This window comes from Anarhichas minor, unplaced genomic scaffold (genome assembly GCF_050575085.1).
Source record: "Anarhichas minor isolate MPS153535 unplaced genomic scaffold, ASM5057508v1 ptg000017l, whole genome shotgun sequence".
NCBI lineage: Eukaryota > Metazoa > Chordata > Actinopteri > Perciformes > Anarhichadidae > Anarhichas > Anarhichas minor.
This window is the reverse complement of record NW_027466463.1, coordinates 14,659,462-14,678,142: the sequence shown is the minus strand read 5'-3', so window position 1 is coordinate 14,678,142 and position 18,681 is coordinate 14,659,462. Positions and strand designations below refer to the sequence as shown.

General features: G+C 42.0%; 5 protein-coding genes across 5 annotated transcripts; 4 read left to right on the top strand and 1 right to left on the bottom strand.

Moving 5' to 3' along the window:
* Positions 1 to 540: 540 nt before the first annotated feature.
* samd8 (sterile alpha motif domain containing 8) lies at positions 541 to 5,547 on the bottom strand. The gene is made up of 6 exons (XM_076093863.1): positions 5,391 to 5,547; positions 3,911 to 4,486; positions 3,309 to 3,404; positions 2,771 to 2,888; positions 2,494 to 2,644; positions 541 to 2,144 (listed from the first exon to the last, which is right to left on the bottom strand). The coding sequence occupies exons 2-6, from the start codon at positions 4,465 to 4,467 to the stop codon at positions 1,840 to 1,842; spliced, it is 1,227 nt and encodes a 408-aa protein (XP_075949978.1). The 5' UTR covers positions 4,468 to 4,486; positions 5,391 to 5,547; the 3' UTR covers positions 541 to 1,839.
* A 393-nt stretch (positions 5,548 to 5,940) lies between these two features.
* Positions 5,941 to 6,880, top strand: LOC142951298 (dual specificity protein phosphatase 13A-like). Its single transcript, XM_076092796.1, has 3 exons — positions 5,941 to 6,077; positions 6,183 to 6,397; positions 6,535 to 6,880. Exons 1-3 carry the CDS (start codon positions 5,941 to 5,943, stop codon positions 6,726 to 6,728), a joined length of 546 nt encoding a protein of 181 aa, XP_075948911.1. The 3' UTR covers positions 6,729 to 6,880.
* Positions 6,881 to 8,506: 1,626 nt separating this feature from the next.
* LOC142951940 (dual specificity protein phosphatase 13A-like) lies at positions 8,507 to 10,120 on the top strand. Its single transcript, XM_076093868.1, has 3 exons — positions 8,507 to 8,770; positions 8,970 to 9,187; positions 9,714 to 10,120. Exons 1-3 carry the CDS (start codon positions 8,643 to 8,645, stop codon positions 9,923 to 9,925), a joined length of 558 nt encoding a protein of 185 aa, XP_075949983.1. The 5' UTR covers positions 8,507 to 8,642; the 3' UTR covers positions 9,926 to 10,120.
* Positions 10,121 to 13,314: 3,194 nt separating this feature from the next.
* On the top strand, positions 13,315 to 15,079 carry LOC142951938 (dual specificity phosphatase 29-like). Its single transcript, XM_076093866.1, has 3 exons — positions 13,315 to 13,469; positions 13,809 to 14,029; positions 14,798 to 15,079. The coding sequence occupies exons 1-3, from the start codon at positions 13,315 to 13,317 to the stop codon at positions 15,022 to 15,024; spliced, it is 603 nt and encodes a 200-aa protein (XP_075949981.1). The 3' UTR covers positions 15,025 to 15,079.
* A 916-nt stretch (positions 15,080 to 15,995) lies between these two features.
* LOC142951939 (dual specificity phosphatase 29-like) lies at positions 15,996 to 17,259 on the top strand. The gene is made up of 3 exons (XM_076093867.1): positions 15,996 to 16,123; positions 16,344 to 16,561; positions 17,036 to 17,259. The coding sequence occupies exons 1-3, from the start codon at positions 15,996 to 15,998 to the stop codon at positions 17,257 to 17,259; spliced, it is 570 nt and encodes a 189-aa protein (XP_075949982.1).
* The last annotated feature ends 1,422 nt before the right edge of the window (positions 17,260 to 18,681 follow it).

Genomic DNA, 18,681 nt, shown 5'->3' with positions numbered 1-18,681 from the left:
TAAAAAATAGATCCAATATTGAATTTAAACAAATTAATAAATTACACACACACAGCTATATAATACAGTACTTTAATTTATATAATAATTTATTTATTCATTAAGTTTATTTAACAGGGACTACACATAATAAACATACATTCCAATTATTAAAATCTAATAATTGTCATCCCCAATCCAGGTGAATAATAATTGGCTAGACTTTACATAAAAGCATTATAAAAATGCTTTTCACTATGTACATAGTCACAGGAAGCATTTAAAGTTGTGGTTTGTTTGATTATAGTTAATAACGGTTCATAATGATAATATTAATCAGTCAGTTACTGTGAAACTAACCCAAAGTAAGCCTTGGTGTCATTCCACAGATCTTCTTATGTAGCGTTCTTTAATTATGGAGGCCTATCCTATAAATAACATCATTAAAAGACTAAATCTTAGTCCATCTCAGTGTTTGTAAAAGATAAATAAGTCTTTGTTGCTCAGTGTTTGTCCTTATATAATGAACATCTAATGTACAAAAAGAACATATAAGAAGTCTTTGATTTCAGCTCTTTAATGATTGAAATGAACGAGACACGAGACGAGTAATGCGGCTTTGCGTGAACCATCATTCCTCAATGAGAGAACTAGAATAACCATGTTTCTAACACCTGCAACAATGAAATGTAGAGGCCACTCTGAAATCAACATTACACTTAAAAAGCACATTGTGTTTCAAATAAATACTTAAGTCAGGAGCAACTGTAAACATATCTCTTCATGTGCATGTTGCTGTAACACTGTATATGAAATATAAAAATACCTATCGACTGTTACAAAATGAAATAAATTAATATAAACAAATACATACAAATTTAAGGATCCTTTTCAAGAACTATTACTACAAGTTAATGTCAAAAGATTATTATCATTTACACTGTATGGTGATTAAAAACAAAAACACTATACAGCAATCAAACAGTCAACATGAAATATTTGGGACATTTCTACACGGAGAAACCTATCATAACACTCACGGTAATTGGCAATTGGAATTATACTTAAGACAAGTGGAAATCAATCTTTGCTTATATGTTTTGGCTGATAACGACATTATCATCCTTTAGTGTGTCCATCACTGAATTGCTCCATCAACATCAAGGAACATTATTTCAAGGAATGAAGAAGACTTTCAAACGACGGCAGAGAAGTAGCATCTGTTTCATTTTGCAATACAGCAAACAGCGAAATGTAGATCTTTACATATTGCTTTAACAGTGGTCCTTTAGAGTTATGTTTGGAATACAGTGGTCCTTTAGAGTTTACAAAAATAAAACATTCAGTGAAGGAATCCGGATCCAAACCTTGAAATGATCGGGTATTTTAAATTGCACAGAAAACGACAAACTGCTGTGAAGGATTAGGGAACCTGCTGCCTGAGAATTGTTTTGATGTGGTTTCCTGTTATCATGTCCAAATACTCAAACTTAAAGTCGTATGGATAGGAGGTACTGTTTATGCTACATGAAGTTATATCCCTTTAGGAGGAGGAATGAGCAACGAATAAACGAGACACATCTCCGCTGTGCTCACTTTTCAGAGTGTTGGGGGGCCTTTAAGAAACCCTGTATGGTTTTAGTGATTTTGTTGAATCCGTCTAGAAGCAGGTTTGAAGATAAATCCCAGAATATAAGAAGGTATGGGCTCTGTGTATCCCATCAGGCCTCAGCGCTAACAGGATCCCAACAGTAGTCTTGGTCGATGAAGACATCACACACCGCCTCAGTTAGCAACTTGACACAGCAGACTAAAAGCAGCACATGGCTGAGAAGTGTCCGACAGCGCCGCTGCTGTTCATCATCCAATGAGCCTCCTGATCACGGCCGGTCTGGAGAAGGGCCAGCAGTACTCGTTGGGGACGGGAACGTTGACGTTGCACTCGAAGAAGGAGAACATGGGGAACCAGATGCGAGCTCGTCGACTCTGCTGGTAGGCCCGGGTGTTGGCTAGCGTGTGGTAGTACAGGAAGAGTCTGGTGGTGATGTAGAACGCGATGAACACGTCGATGGAGTAGTGTTCGTGTGCGGCCAGGATGAAGAAGATGCCGAAGAGATTCAACACCCAGGACAACGTGTGAATGAAGTTCCAGCTTCGTGGGGTGTCTGAAGAAAGAACCGTTGAAGATACATTTAACAAATTAGCTTTTTTGTTGTTGTTGTGAGTTTTACATCATATCCTGAGATTCTGACCATTTCTGTCCAAGGTCACACTGAGGAAGGCTATTAGTTTATACCAGTGAAGGACTCTGGATGGCAGCAAAGAGACAACGGTCCCAAATATGTGGACAGTGTTTCTTCCTCTGCATGCGTCATCCTCGTGATTTAAGACTTTAACCATCTGATGTCACAGCTCTTAATAACGGCTCGTCATTTATCAGGATCTTCATGAATGAATGTGGACAAAATCTATTAACTATGGGGACATTTCAAAGGGAACTTAAAAGCTACTCACACTCTGTGACAAAGAAGTTGAGCAAGGTAATGACCACGGTGTGGCCGCTGAACATGTAGTCACCACACGTGTGCACTCCGGTCAGAGTCATCCCGAAACCGCTCCAGATGGCCACAGCGCGCTGCAGTTTGGCCCACATGTCCCCGTACATCTAGAGGAAGAGGAGGAGGAGAAGAAGAAGAAGAAGAAGAAGAAGAAGAAGAAGGGAAACTCTCAGTGTTGTGATCTTTCAAAGAGGAAGAGAAGCCGCGTTTAGGATACATGGAAGACTCGTTACCTTTCCTGAGCATTGCAGGTGCTGTCCCGGCACAGACAGGGAGGTGACGAACATGGTGATACAGCGCAGCATGAACACCGTCCCCATGAGGCTGCACATGCGCCGCAAAAGGATGGACCTACAAGTCGTGACAAACGGTTAACTTCCAAGGCATCGAGTCGGACATGCTGATTCCGATATTTCCATCTTTCTAAGAACTATAATTAACAGGATACACAAAGATTTGTGTAACTTGCATTTCATAATAAAACACTGACTGTTAAATCATTTACATTTTCTCCAAAATGAACACCAAGTTACAGGACATTCTCTCACTCAAACAAATTTCAAAATAAAAGTGCTCCAGGTTACTGGAAAAAATAAAATCCAACTGAAAATGAATTGCAGTATATCCCACTTTTACGAGCTTCATGTCTTCTTCGCTCACACAGAAGACGTCCACACTGACGGCATGATGTGTGTGTGTGTGTGTGTGTGTGGTTGTACTGTGTGCTGCAGCTGCCAATATGTGCACGACCAACACTGTCAGGACTCCTACCTGTGTTTGTGGAGCAGCAGAACCAACACCCAGATATTACAGAGGATGACTCCACATGCTTCAGCCATGGCAAAGGCCCATGGTATTCTGGGAACACTGTTGAAAGCAGACAAAAAGTGAATTGGGGGTTTGGACTGTTAGTTGACAAAGGTTCAAATGTCTCTGTTTAAAGTTTCATTACCGACTATAAATTGCAAAATGTAAAAATCACTACATCGACTGTAACATGCTTCTACGTGCGTTATCGTGCCAAACACATGTCACTGAAATCAGCTCTCCCAAAAAAGAAACATGAAAAGACATTGATTGAAAAGCTCAAATATGGTCATAAACAAAAAGTCACACTACAAAGTAGGTCACTTAAAAACTCTCTTCTAGCCCATCTGGAATATGTGAGGGTAATAATAGAAACATGCTACAAGGAAGTAGGGCGGTTATAATATCCACCATCTGGTATGATATTCTGACAGTTAATAGATATTTATGTATTTGTTCACTCTCTCTTTGGCATTTCAGTTGACAGATGCATGTTTTTATGGCTATCCGGTGAACCAGTTCAGAAAAATAAGGCTCCAAGAGCGTCTTAGTTGTCACACACCCACCTGTCTAGGAAAATATCTGGCAGTGGAGGATACGTGCGCATGTCGGGCACCCTCTCGTGCACTATGACCATGACGAAGGACGTGAACCCAAACACAAAGACCACATAGATGGAGCTAAGCATCGTCTTCCAGTACTCTGGATCCAGGCACCTCATCTGCTGCTTGTACTTCCCATTGGTGTACTGGTGATACTCCTCGCCTACCGGTGCCGTGTCAGTGCTGTCACAGTCCCGGCCCGAATCTCCGTTACACAGCCAGTCCAAACTGCCTCCGGAGCCCGTAGGAGACTGGCCGTCGAAGGGAAGCCCCAGCTCCTCCAGCACGTCCATGTTCTGTTTCTGCAGCTTGCGGATGGACACCATCAGCCGCTTGATGTCCCCCAGCACCTTGAGCTCCAGAGGCGGCGAGCGGAGGTCGTACTCGCTGAGGGCGAGCAGACTGGTGCCGTCCAGTCGGTGCTTGTTGCACAGCAGGTCCACATAGTCGCAGAAGCCCTCCTCCCTCAGCCACTTGGCGACGTGTTTGGGCGTCCAGTGACGGACACTCAGTTGGCTCATTTCCTCCTCACTCTGAAGGCTGGAGAAACGAAAAGCACAGTCAAGAAAAACACGTGAGCGCTCCCTTAGAGTCAGTGTCTCATTGACTCCCTCCAGGAATCTTAAGGAGACGTATGCTCTACTTGGCACTCTTTATTTCCACTGAATCAGCAATATTAATACCAAAGAAACCACGCAACACTGCCACGCAGACAGAAAATAGCTTCAGTTTGTCACAAATCTATAAGTGAGGCAAGTTTAAGCTGAGCATTCACAACTTCAGCAAACATATGAGGCAAGGATTTGATAAGACCAGTTTGCACACACCCCAAAAATGTAGACTAAGGAGCAGACATATTCCCCAGGGCAGACAGTGACTTTGGGACTTTTGTAATAGCTGTAAATGGATCATGACTCTTAGGCTATTATCCCTAGTCTTATTATTAGCCGATCTATCCTACACACTATTCAGAAGAATCCTCGTTTAGGCTTGAGTGTCAGTGTCAGCAAACCCTGTCTCTTAAAGTCTGATCCCAGGAGGAACAAACATTGTGTGTTAGCATCTTTACCTGCTGAGGGACTAACTGATATGATGATACTGTGGCTGTGTGGTTTGGAGAGCAGCTATGACTCACTTTAGACGGTCAGTCAACCACCTGCACTTATCCCACATCACTGGCTATCAATGAGGTGGGGCCAGGAGCTAATTCTACCAACTTTCCCTCAATATCCTGTGATGCTGAGGTAACTAGTCCACCTGGTGGTTGACGGTGTGTGTAACCACAAGCACGCCCGAGGTAGACGTGACACCAAGCGAAGGCACATTGTCATGTATCACTTCAACTCTTCCCCAAGCAGGCTAATTCAAGGTCTAACGTTAGCTAACCTTAGCTAGCATGCTATTAGCTAGCTGGATCAATGCGTGTACCGTAACGCTCACTCACCCGGACTGAGGTGTCACAGAAGACGACACGGACACGTGTTTATTCAGCTAGCTTGCTAAACGGCATCTCACGAGAATCTGAGTAAATCGTAATAGCGGCGGGTTGTTGGAAATCATTTCGCCTCCCTGGCTTCGCGCTGGTTAGCATACTGTTGCCAACACCAGGCGGTAATGTCCAGAGTAGCCGCGCACGTACAAATCAGCTACACGAGAATTGGCTCCAGCTGAGCAACAGTGACACTTGTTGGTGAAAAGAGAGTACTGCTGAGTCTTTAATTCTGCAGTATTGTTATTGTTATGAATAAATAAATGAAGTATTTGTGCAATTAACTGCCTCAAAATACCACAAAGTGTATACATTAAAGATATAGAGGTGTGAGGCTGACCAACGTTTAGATTATAAGTCACTGATTTAATTATAGACCAGGGACACCTGTCCTTGTCAATACCAACATTAATGTAGTATAGCCTCAACAGAGTTTGAAAATAAATGTTGGGAGAAGAAATCATACAAATTGGTAGTAAAGTAGCAAAGATCCATGCAGTCAACTATGAACACTCTGCAGCAAAGTAATGCAGGTCCCCCTGCCACTCCGTCAGTGAAAGACCTGGTGAGGGTTCTGTATGGAGGAAAAAGGTTTGGAAATCATGTGGATGAAGTTTGGCCTAACCTATTCATTGGTGACATGTAAGTCTTTGGCATTGCTCTTGACAGCTTATTAAATCAAAGTACCGCAAGATTGCTTCCTTCTAATGTGCTTCCTGTTATGATTCCTGTTTCCTTTGTCCACAGGTCAGTGGCCAATGATCGCTACAGTCTGTGGAAGCTGGGAGTCACTCATGTTCTGAATGTTGCTCATGGGAGGATGCACTGTCAGGGGAGTCATGACTTCTATGGCTCCACTGTGGATTATTATGGAGTCCCTGCCGATGACTCACCGTCCTTTGACCTCTCTCGCTATTTCTTTCCCTCTGCTGAGTATATTCAGAGTGCACTTGTCACGGCTGGTGGTAAATACCCCTCGTGTTGCTTTATTTGTCCCTGAGTTTTATCTCGAAGCAAGTCACTCATCTTATCCAGAGGAAACTCCCGGTATCAGCTCATGCGTCAAGGTTCATTGTTTTCTTTTTCTTCTTTTCACCAGCTCGGGTGTTTGTCCACTGTGCAGTCGGCGTGAGCAGATCTGCCTCCCTCGTCCTGGCCTACCTAATGATCCACCACCATTACACCCTGCTAGAGGCCATCAATAAGGTCAAAGAGCGCAGATGGATTTTCCCAAACAGAGGATTCCTCAAACAGCTTTGTGCTTTGGATATGAAACTAAGACATCATGAGTAATCCTTTGTACCTCAAAACTAATTGATTTTCTAGATTACAGATCCCCAAACGCCTGATTTCCTCAAGACAAATGAAGATGTAATTGTCTACCAGTGTAGGGAGATACTGTACTCTGACTTTAATCAGTTTGTTTCAAGAATGGTATTGAATCTATTGGCCCTGGTGCTGTGTTTAATGTGCGTCATGCTGCCGGTTCACAGGATATTGACCCTCATATTAGTGGGAGATCAATGTAATCAACCCACCCTTAAGCAGAATCCATTTTAAGACTGAATATGAGACAAAATGACTCATTTAACATTTGTTCTATGTTGAAGAAAAGTTACATCCACTATGTTGTGTTTACTTTAAAACATCATGGACAATCAATAGAGCTGTAATCATATACAACACGTCTTCATGAGTTTTGACACGTTTATTAACAGATTTAAACGAATAGTTAATGCTTCATTACAGGCTTTAAAGATGTGTTCAAGTGCGTAGTAAAGTCTCATCATGGTATTGCAATATTATCTTTATCATTAATTCTTTTGGCAGATTCTTAAGACCATGAAAAACCAGTAATCAGCGTGTGCTTGTTCAACAGTCTTATGTTGTGCACAATTGCTATTGCCAAGTAGTGAACTGCCAAGATTATCAGCTGCTTTTCATAATTTACACAGTTTACATACTGAGCAGAAGGCACAATGACTGCAAATGTTCCTGCAAATGTCTTTTCCCCTGAATTGTACACATGTACTGTCAGTTTCATTGTCTTCAATACTTCTGTCTGGATTTCTGACTACTAAAAAAAAAGGCTTTTATGCTCAGGATCTTTTCTGAGGAAACCTGACAGTCTGCCTTGTCTCTGCTGGGGGAGAGGACAACATGAGAAAGTTCAGATTCCCATCGTCTTTAACATCTTGATGGGGAATTCATTCAATATTTCTAAAATATATTCAATATTTCTTGTAAATGCTTGGCTAACAGCATCTCTAAAAAAAAAATGTATGCAGTATCAACTCTTCAAACACAACTACGCCTGCACTTGGATCATACCAGGATCACACATTCACCAGCAGGTATGGATTTTATTTTCCACTCTGATGTGCACATCAGGTGAGATTTGTTCCTCCCACACACACACACACACACACACACACCACTGTAGATGCATCAATAAGCAGAAGCAGCACTTTAAATAATCAATCAATACATGTATCCAGGTCAAAATGACCCGGAGACATTTATCGACTGATTTTATTCAGTACTGGCTTTTCACAACATATCATTTTACCTACAAGTTCACGATCCTGAATGAAAAGAGGTCATTACATTTTATGGAGGTTAATTATGTTTTTCTTCCATTTAAAAGCTGGAATGGGTGAATTTGACCCGCAACATAACAGGCGGGTTAAAGGAGACACTTGCAGCAGCGTGAGGGCTGTTTGATGTCATGTGCAGCCAGGGGCAAAGCTTAACTTTGTTTTTCCCTTTTCAGCCAATTTGCTTTCACAAATATTTATGCCACAGCAGTAAACTAGCTGCATGAAGCTGTTGCAGTATATCTATTCCATAAATGCTGCATTAAAGTGGACTTTTCTGCCATCCGGTATAAGCAATGCCTGTAACATTTTGTCCGTAATGGCATCCAATTATTACTGCTTTATGGAATTATTCATCTCTGAGGCTTATTAAATTAGAGTCCCATGGCGGTGTGAAAAGCAGAGCTCGGGCTGCTCTGTTTGTTGTTCTGCCCTCTGCACGAGTAAGACTACACGCTAGGTTAAGCACTGAATTGGGTAACTGTCCAGTGACAGCAGATAAACACCTGCTCGTACGGATCACCCTGAGCCGGAGTTGACGGGAACTGCTTTCATACAACAAACATTTGGACTTTAGTAATCGATCCAAGACGGGGCGTTTGGACTTAAAATGTCAGACTCGAAAGGCAAGAGAAAGGAATATCTAAGTGTGAAGGATCTGCAGAAGGTTTTGGACTCGTGCAAACTACATCTCAGACAAGTTGATGAGGTCTGGCCAAACATATACATAGGGAATGTGTAAGTATACTTTTTTTATTTCAGACTAAATGAGTTTGCCTCGCAGGGACATGTGAAACCTGTTACTTGTCATGTTAAACAGTCCTGATCTTTTACATAACTCTTGCGGATGTTTATTATTCTGGTATAAAAATATCGTGCTATGATGCTTAGCCTTCAAATACGTCTTGAAACTCTCTCTGTCTCTTTGTCTTGCTAGGGCAGTAGCCCAAAACAAGACTACCTTGCTGAAATTAGGTATAACTCATGTATTAAACGCTGCTCACTCCAAGCGAGGCAGCATAGGGAACCAAAGCTTTTATGGCAACGGCTTTGTGTATTGTGGCATTCCAGCAGATGACTCGACGCACTTTGATCTGGATGTTTACTTCAAGACTGCAGCTGATTTCATTCATAAAGCTCTGAAGTCACCTGATGGTAAGACTCCTCTTCTTTTTCACATGAAATGTCATATTTCTGCACAGTGAGTTTTAATTAACGGCAAAAATATGGTATTTGTATTTTTACCTCCTGCACATCACATGTTTTATTTCACTCTTGAATTCCTCAATAACCCCATCTACTCTCATCGTCCCGTCCTTTCAGTGTCACCTGTCACCACAATGTAACACAACTTGTAAAGGTGTGTAAGTGTATTTTCAGCCAGCAGTAGTAACAAGGGTCTTACCTTGCAGAATTAAAATCTATAATTGACCATGGCTCCTTTCAAAGAAGCTATCAAGCCGAGGACGAGCTGGGATTAAACAGACAGTCGGGCCGAGCCTGCAAAGGGACCTTAAACGAACATAGGCGATGAATTGTAGGCACTATTTATAGCTCACAGCAGGTAAAAAGAAAGGCCACAGCGTGAGACGGGCAGTCATGTATGATACTAATAAGACTGAGGCCTTTCACTAATCCTCCCTCCCCACCCTCCTCTCCCTTCATCTTCTCTGTTCTTCAGGGAAGGTTCTGGTGCACTGCATCATGGGAATGAGCCGGTCATCGACCTTGGTGTTAGCCTACCTCATGATCCACCGTCACCTATCGCTCAAACAGGCTTTGCTGAAATTGATCCAGAAGAGAGCCATCTACCCCAACAGGAATTTCCTGGCTTTGCTGTTGGATCTGGATCTGCAGCTGACAAGAAAAAAGAAAATATGTCAGATCCTGTAATCAAGAGAAGTTTACACTGTTCGGCCACACAGCCACGTGGCGTCTAGAGATGGGGGATGCCAGTCAGTCCGTTGGTCCAACAGTCCAGACTGAATTACTTCTAATGGACTGTCGTGAAATTTGGTTCAACTTATGACTGAATTTCTGTGAGACTCAGCTGTACTTTGAGATTAACAGGGAACGCTGCGCACTTTGTTAGCATTTCATTAGTAAATTCGATGCATATTAACATGCTAAATGTTAATGGAAAGATGCAAAATGCAGAATCAACGTTTCAGCACATACTGCCTTCATCAAGTTATTTGCGAAACATTACATGCTAAATATTAGCAAGTTAATATATTAATGTTATGATAGTGGAAGGCTTTTGTAGGCTAAATGTTTCATGCTAACAGCATGGTAACGTTCCAGTAAGCTAGCTGTTAAAATTCATGGAGGCATGATGGTAGTATGTTAACACACGCTAACACATGTTAGCGGTAACAACGTAGTAACAACATGGCCGACCCTCTAGTGCCACCCTCAGGCCAAGCTTTACATTGTTTACCTCACTAGCGGAAAAGATCTAACAAAGAATTACAAAGTTGTCTCTCAATTCAAATCAAATTCATTTTGGTTCTGGTTTGTAATAAGCTGCATTATCTTCTATCATGGTTTAGGACATTTCATGTTTTTTAAATGTTTTTTAGTGATTATAAAAACAAAGATCGTCTTAAAAAGACAGTTTGGAAACTAAATGCAATGTGATGTGAAAACGGAGACTGAACGATGAATGACAATGATAAGGAGATTTTATGAACAATTATGTCTTTCAGTTACCGCTCATCCTTGTAAGATTTATTTTTCTTCAGCACCTCATTTGTTTCAGCAGAATGGACCAAATGTCTTACGGAAAATGTTTTTACAAAGCATTCTTTTTTTTTGTAAACTCTGTAGATGACTCGGAAAAGATAAAACATGTTTCTGCAAGTCAACATTCAAACTCAAAATGGGAACGAATCCACAGCATCCGTCTTTAGCAAGATCACTGTTCGATTCCTTTGGTGTTTGGTGTTGTCTTCTGTAGCAACATTAGAGAGGTCAGACACAAAAAGGTGCACACATGCATCTACCATATATATATAGATATATATATATATATATATATATATAGCGTTTGACAGCAATGACTCCTCCCTGTTATATATCATTATCTCTCAACCTCACTGTATCACACGCATAGTACAATCTGAATTATACGGCATGATTTGTATTGCTTTAGTCAAAAGTTCAATTTCAATATAGGCTACAGGTTTCAGCTATGCATATTTCTTTTGGTTACAAGAAAAATACAGTTTATTAGGAAGTTCTGCAAAGAAATAACTTCTGACATACTATTTATGTTTTAGCCAAGACCGAGTGTGTCTATATCGCAGTTTTAAGTGTCAGCTTTTCTGTTTTATTCACCAACTAATCCACAGATAAAGTCAAAAAGAAAGTCCTGACTTGACCAAATAGGTGTTGATTTAAACACATTTCACTGAGGAGAATCTCAAAGTCGAGGCTTTACGCTCAGCAGCACTGATTTAATTCTCTTGCGAGTGAAAAAGCCGTGTCCTATCCTCCCTCCTGTGCTGGTAGCTCGGGTAACCTTAAAGGAATGCAGACGTTGATGCCAGAATTATTTTGGGCTGAGATTCAGATGTTAAAATAGCAAAAAAGGTTGCAGGGTAGATTGCCAAGGAGAACATAGACAGTTGTGCTGTCGACCTACATGTAGCTCTTGTATAGAGAGACTTTGAAAAGCAGCGTATCCAGCCAAGGCAAGTGTCTGCTAGCAATTTGTTGTTAGGATTTGTTGCAGATTGAAATCCATGTTGGAAAATATTTATTAGACTGTACAGTGTATGGATTTATAGTACTGTATACCTTTGTTTGCGACGTGCAGTGAACATGTTTATGAAGCACTTTAATAAACGAGGATGCACTGTGATGATACCGCACCGCCTGATTGATTACCACACTTTCTTCTTTTATTAATTTGCTCACAAATCCAGACGAACCACATCCGAAAAAGGCCAAAGAGGGAAGTGTAATTCATAAAACCACCAAGAAGAGGCCCGGAGGAGGTAAAAGAAAGCCATTTCTATTTGCCCTCCATGTTAACCGTGGGCACTTTCCCATACATAGCATCTTTAATTACACAGAAGTAGAGCAGGAAGGACAGGTTGGCCTAAGGGGGGAGGCTATGAAAGCAGCGCTGCAGCTCAACATGTGCACCAGGGAAATCAGTTCTCTGCCCTGACTGTGGGAGGGAGGGAAGGGTTGTACTTATAGATCAATGAGGAGAAAGAAGAGCCTGCAGGTTCTCCGGGCACATGTTGTACTTGTGCAAAGACACACTTTACTCTGCCTCCAACACTCACAAACCCATATGCATGGAGCATATGCTGGGTCAGACGCAGATTTTTCTTGCATACACACACAACACACATGCAACCATGCAGGGATGCATGAAGCTGTCATGATGTTTGAGTGCACCTATATATGCCACGGCAGCTTAACAAAAGGTCACCGAGACAGATTTGGACCCAACGACAATAAGTCTCCAAACCCTGAGTGTCACATTATGTCACCGCACACCAGCAGAATGCAAATCAGAAGCTGAGCTGCCATCGGTTTCTTTGCTATAACAATGCGCACACATCGTTTGCACATCCTCAGCCTGGAGCAGAACCACACAGCTGCCTAAATGGATGCTAATGTATACAGTTTGCATATCGTAAGTCCCTCACAAGCCCGATGTGTAAATTGTAAATGCACTGGTTGGACTTGCCTGCAGGAAATGAAAAGCTGTTGTTCGTAGGCCTTGAATTCCATTTTCTTTGGATCTCTGGGGATAAATAAACCCACCTAAGTGCTACTGAACTGTGGATAAAATAATGAGAGCTTCATAAGGTCATCTCACAATTATGCGTTCTTGTGGTCCTTTGCTGCTGTGGAGTGCATTTATTGACATAATTATAGTCTATATTTAAAGGCGACGGGCCCTCTATACGTGATGTTCTTTTCATCGATCCTCGCTTGTAATCCCCCATTGTATTTCTTTTTCAGTGTTACCACTCTCTTCAATAAAGCCCATTAGAAGTCATCAGTGGAGTTATTAAGCGTTCAAAGGAAAATCAGATGGTGTCTGAAACTGTATCCGCTTTTTCTTTCTTAAACTGTAGATGAGCGAGGCAAAGAAAAATTTTTTTTAAAGCCTTGTGATGGCTTTTCTGCAACTTGGCACGGTCCAAATTTCATAGCAGGGACCAGTCCTGCTTAAACTCTGATTTAAACTCTGTTAGAGTATTATATGTGGTACCTCTATGCCACAGGTTGTAAAAGCAGAAGCAGAGCATCCAGACATGCCCAGAGGCTTCAGCTGCTTGGGAAGCCCTGAGGGGAAGGACGGCAGGTATGGGACCCCCGCGGCTTCAGAGCTCCAGAGGCTGACGTGGACAAAGAAAGGGACCAGCGGCCATCTGGATGAGGTTCAGCCCCGGATCTATATTGGAGACATGTGAGGCCAGGCATGCTGATAAAGGATATACACATTGGCACCAATTAAAGGCTTACAAAACTGAGAAAAAAACTAATTAAAAATAACGTATAAATGGTAAAAGCAGCAATATTTTTATGGATTTAATGGGTCACATGAATACTTGGACATAAAAAGCGTTGTTTGTAGTGATGAACCCAGAGAGAATTGCCACCCGACTCAGTCATCATCAGCTCTCGTCTCACCGCTCTGAGTAAAAAGCATTCCTTATTACAAAATGGTCATATGTATGGTCATAGAAATGACAAGCCCTTCTTTCACTTATCTGCACCGACAGATAATTATGCCTTTTCCCTTTAGGTATGCAGCCAAAGACAAGAGGACACTTCAGGCTCACCACATCACCCACGTACTTAACGCTGCTGACGGGAAGTTCAACGTGAACACGGGCCCCGGCTTCTACAGAGACACCAGAATCACTTATCATGGAGTGGAAGCTTTTGACATGCCATCCTTTAACTTGAGTCCCTTCTTTTACCCAGCGGCCAATTTTATCAAGAACGCTTTAAGCTCGCCCACAGGTGAGGAGCTCTCCCTGGGCTCACGGTATTTCTTATGATTTTTAGCTTGGGGGGGGGTGAGAATTTTTTTTTTACTGCACGGCAAAGTACAGAGACATTTGTCAGTCAATTCCCATTACAGCAGCCCCCAGTTGTATTAGTCATTAAAATGCAAATCAAACACTAAACATAATATCAAGCTAATATCTTTCCCCCATGGTAATCTTCTCATAAGCTCAGACCTTAGCCAGGAAAATTGGTTTTAAATGGATTGCCCTGGTAATTTGTAAGCAACACTTTTATTGGACATGGAAATTACACAATTATGTTTGCGGCCTGTGCCTGCCTGGCCTGTTATGCAAAGTGAAGTCGGTATCTGACACGACAGTAATACGATGAGGCCTCCTCATTCACACGCTGGCTGATCAGGGGCTCCAGTGTGTGGCGGGGCCTACAGTAATCCCCAGCCGAAATACACGGACGCCAAGACAGTTCAATTACGCGCTCCTATGCGCCCTAATCCTCAGGCCCGATAAGGAACCAGGGATTACCGTGTGTAGAAACATTTGTTGCAACATTGTTGAAAACTTTTAGTCAGGAGTTAGAAGTGCTCCTCTCTGTGATGTGCATGCTTTTTAATCCACAGAGGGAGGAGTAACAAATTAGACAGTTAGAATAAAGTTCACTACAATAATCCAGTCATTGCATGGTTATAAATACAGACATGGAGCTCTGGACTGATCCATAGAAAGTGATGTTGAGTTTTTTTTTTTTTCTGCTGTTTGGCAGGTAAGGTGTTTGTCCACTGTGCGATGGGTCTCAGCCGCTCGTCCACCTTGGTTCTGGCCTACCTGATGATCCACGAGCACATGACGCTGGTGGACGCCATCAAAGCTGTCAGCGCCAACAGGAACATCTCACCTAACAATGGTTTCCTGGAGCAGCTCCGAGAGCTGGACAAAAAGCTGCACTGCCAGGGATCATCGAGGAGCTGGAGTGCCAACGGACGGACTTGAGATAAAATCCATCAGTTCATAAATGTGGATTATACTTTTGTGTTTAAAGTAATCAACGGAGATATGAATGTTAAAAAAAAACGCTCTAATTGTCTTTTCTTTGTAAGACAAAGTCCATTTTTGGGAAATTGAGACTTTGAACGTCTATAATTCTATGCCAAACCCCATCTGCTGCTGACGATCATTCAGTATGATGGAAAGGTCAAAAACATTCAGCTACTAGATGAACCTTGAGATTGTCCACAACCACTGGTGTTGGTCTGACTCAGAGATACTCTCCAGGAATATAAAATGTAGTCTCTGAGTGGTCCCAGAATAAACTACAGTGTCCATGTCCATCGTAATGAGGAAATATGTCAACAAATGCGACATGTTTTTTGTGTTTTTCCATAGTTTCTGGATGGAATCATCAGGCAGTGGCTGCACAGTGGCTTTATATTTCATGAAATGTATAAGTGAAAGGATGAAACAACAGCAGCATTATCCTTTAAATGATTTAAAATGAACAATGATGCAGTTTAGACTAACTCAGTGGGGCATCTTCCTCACCATGTTTCAGAGCACTAATAAAAACTATAATCATCTATGTGGCTCTGTGGCTAAAATTGTCACAACACAAGCAGCCTGGCTTCTGTCACGGTCATGAGAGGAATAAATAGTCCACACCGCTCCTGCCCAGGCTCGGGCATCTCCAGCTGTCTCTTTCCAGCGGGGCTCAGCCTCTAAACAACACTGATACTCTGCTCGGATGGAAAACAGAGCGAGTTGCACCAATGAGGTTAGAGTTTACCATGGTTCCTTTCCAAATGCCTACAGGCAATACAAACTAGCAGGACAGCAGCAATGACGTCTCTCATTTTCCATCCTGGAGCATCGCGTCTTTGGGGGGTATTATCTAACTGTTAACCGAGCGTTGAGCTGAATATAATTTGTGATAATTATCCAACAACACTGAAGTGAAAGATGCAGATATGAGTGCAGAGGAGGAGCCAGAGTATCAGACACCGCCCACCAGCGATCTGCTCAGCCTTCTGCTGAAGAACAGACGCCCCACTGGAGCTGTCAACGAGGTTTGGCCCAACCTCTACATCGGAGATGCGTAAGTGACATTCTCACTTCAGGGCCCCCGCTTGCAATATGGTGATCTGATTGTGAAACTGTTGCTGCAAACAAGTCCTGTATTTGGCCAACTCATGGGACAAATATAAAAATCTGTACATTTGAGTCACCAGTGATGCATTTGCAAACATACGCTTACAGAGCTGGCTCCAGGCGAGAGAAATCTCCATTCCTTGCAACATCTCTTGTGTCGTTTACAGGGCTACTGCTCAGCATAAATCCCTGTTAGTGGGTCTGGGCATAACGCATGTGGTGAACGCTGCAGATGGCCCCCAGCACATCGACACTGGGCCACGATTCTACGAAGACACCAGCATACGGTATCACGGAGTAGAAGCACCAGACTGTAAAGATTTTGACTTGAGCCCATTCTTCACTGAGACGGCTGATTTCATTCATGCTGCTCTGAAGCAGAAAGGTACATTGGGTCCGTTTGAGCAACAGAAAACAAAAGAAACACATTAAGTTAGGGGTGGAATAATACCGTATATCATTTCACAACATAATAAATATAAAAATGTGACACTGAGTTGTTTGGCAACTCCAGACATTTGATCTTTAACCTCTTGAAGACATTCTCATCCAGGCATTTATTTTATTTCTTTAACTTGGTTTTATCTGGATAAAGATCTGCTTCTTCATTTAAAAGTATTTTTCTTTCACATTTTGCACCAAAATCGTATGAATGGAGAGACTTGACACTTCTTTATATATGTTTGCAGTATGATTGTAAAGCCCTCTGAAGCAAATTTGTGATTTTGGGCTATACAAATAACTTGAGTTAAATTTAATTAATTATATTAAGAATATTAAACCATGGGCTGACTGTCTTGTTACAACCCTACATAAGAACAATTGTTTCAACAAGTGTTTCTGTCTAATGTCCGTGCAGGTAAGGTGCTCGTCCACTGTGCACGAGGAATCAGCCGCTCAGCGACTCTAGCTCTGGCCTTCCTCATGATCAGAGAGAGACTCACCCTCGTTGAGGCTGCGGCGGCTGTTCGCAGGCACAGAAACATTCTTCCAAATGTTGGATTTCTGAATCAACTGTGTCTCTTGGACTCTTCTTTGGCCCTGCAGAGGAAAACAACACAACGTCAAGAAGTGGAGAAATAAGAAAAAGGGAATTTCCTCCATTAGGATTTTTTTGATTTCTTTTATACAATTCGCCTATTCTTTACGTAACAGCTAAACATGGCTGCTAGGTTTTTGAAAATGTTTTTTACCTTCAAGCCAGCCATGGTTTCATAATGAAAAGACATTTTGTGTTATCATTGCATTCTAATGCAGTTTGAGTGCAGATTCAATTGAGAGGTCTGCACCGTATTACTACACAACAATAACTGCCAAACAAAAATAAACATAGACTTGATCGTCAGCGTGGATTACAAAATGTATGAAAGTTTTAAGAGCCTGTTAAAGAGAGCTGTAGAATTGATTCATCCTTAAGACTTGTGACTTGACTTCGACTCCAACGACATCAAATACATCTAGAACTGTACAGCATTCATTTTAAAAACTGTCAGCAAAAATGTAAAGTGTGCATGATTTGTCGTTAAGGAGCTGAAAGATATAGAAACACCGGTATATGCTCACATACACAGCACAATCAATATCACAGAGGCCATTAAAACAAATAGCGCAACTGCCAAAGCCCCTGCAGTTCTTGAACAACACAAACACAGTGCATGCCTATAAATAAACTATGCGCCACTTATATATTCACAATCCCTCAAAATATTGTGTCTAACTGCTGCAATCCAGCGTCGTACGGTTAAAACTGCGATGTCTAAAGAGGCTTGATACAAGATGATAAAAAATATGCCAGCATGGCTCTGAGTGTGTATACAGATTCAGGTCAGACTTTGAAAAGAGATGAAACGCTGAAGCCATCTTAATAAGAGATGCTCTCCAGAGCACACTGGGAGAAGAGAGAGAGGGAGAGAAGAGAGAGAGAGAGAGAGAGAGAGAGAGAGAGGAGAGAAGAGAGAGAGAGAGAGAGAGAGAGAGATGCTGTCAAAATAAAAGGAATTGGATATCACAGGTTTAATGATTTCACTGTCAGAATGAATGATGGCAGAGCATGAAGATATGAGGGAAAAATAAAGGAGCCTGATGGTGTGAAAACTCTGTCTGACATGTTAGCAGCTTCATCCAGCCATTCTGCAATACAGTCATCATCACACTCTCACTTTGGGGGCTCGCATTTAGATCACTGAATGGACCATGCATATCATATAGGGGGGAATCAAAGACATGTGCCATCCTGTGAAAAAAACCTTGTCTGTCTAACAGTCTGACACATTTCAGTTCTCTTCTGGCCCCCGCGAGAGGCTCCAGAAAAATGCAGAACATCCTTAACGGGTGTTGTGAGGCAGCGTTTGAGCGTTTCTCTCCTGCAGCGTCTGAAGATATGCAGAAAGGCTAAAAGGGACTGACACAATTTCAAGGAGTCGCTCATACGGCTGAGCAAAAAAGCTCAGAGTGCCCTGTTCACTCCAGTGAATATGGGTATCCTTTGGCAAGTGCAAAGTTTGG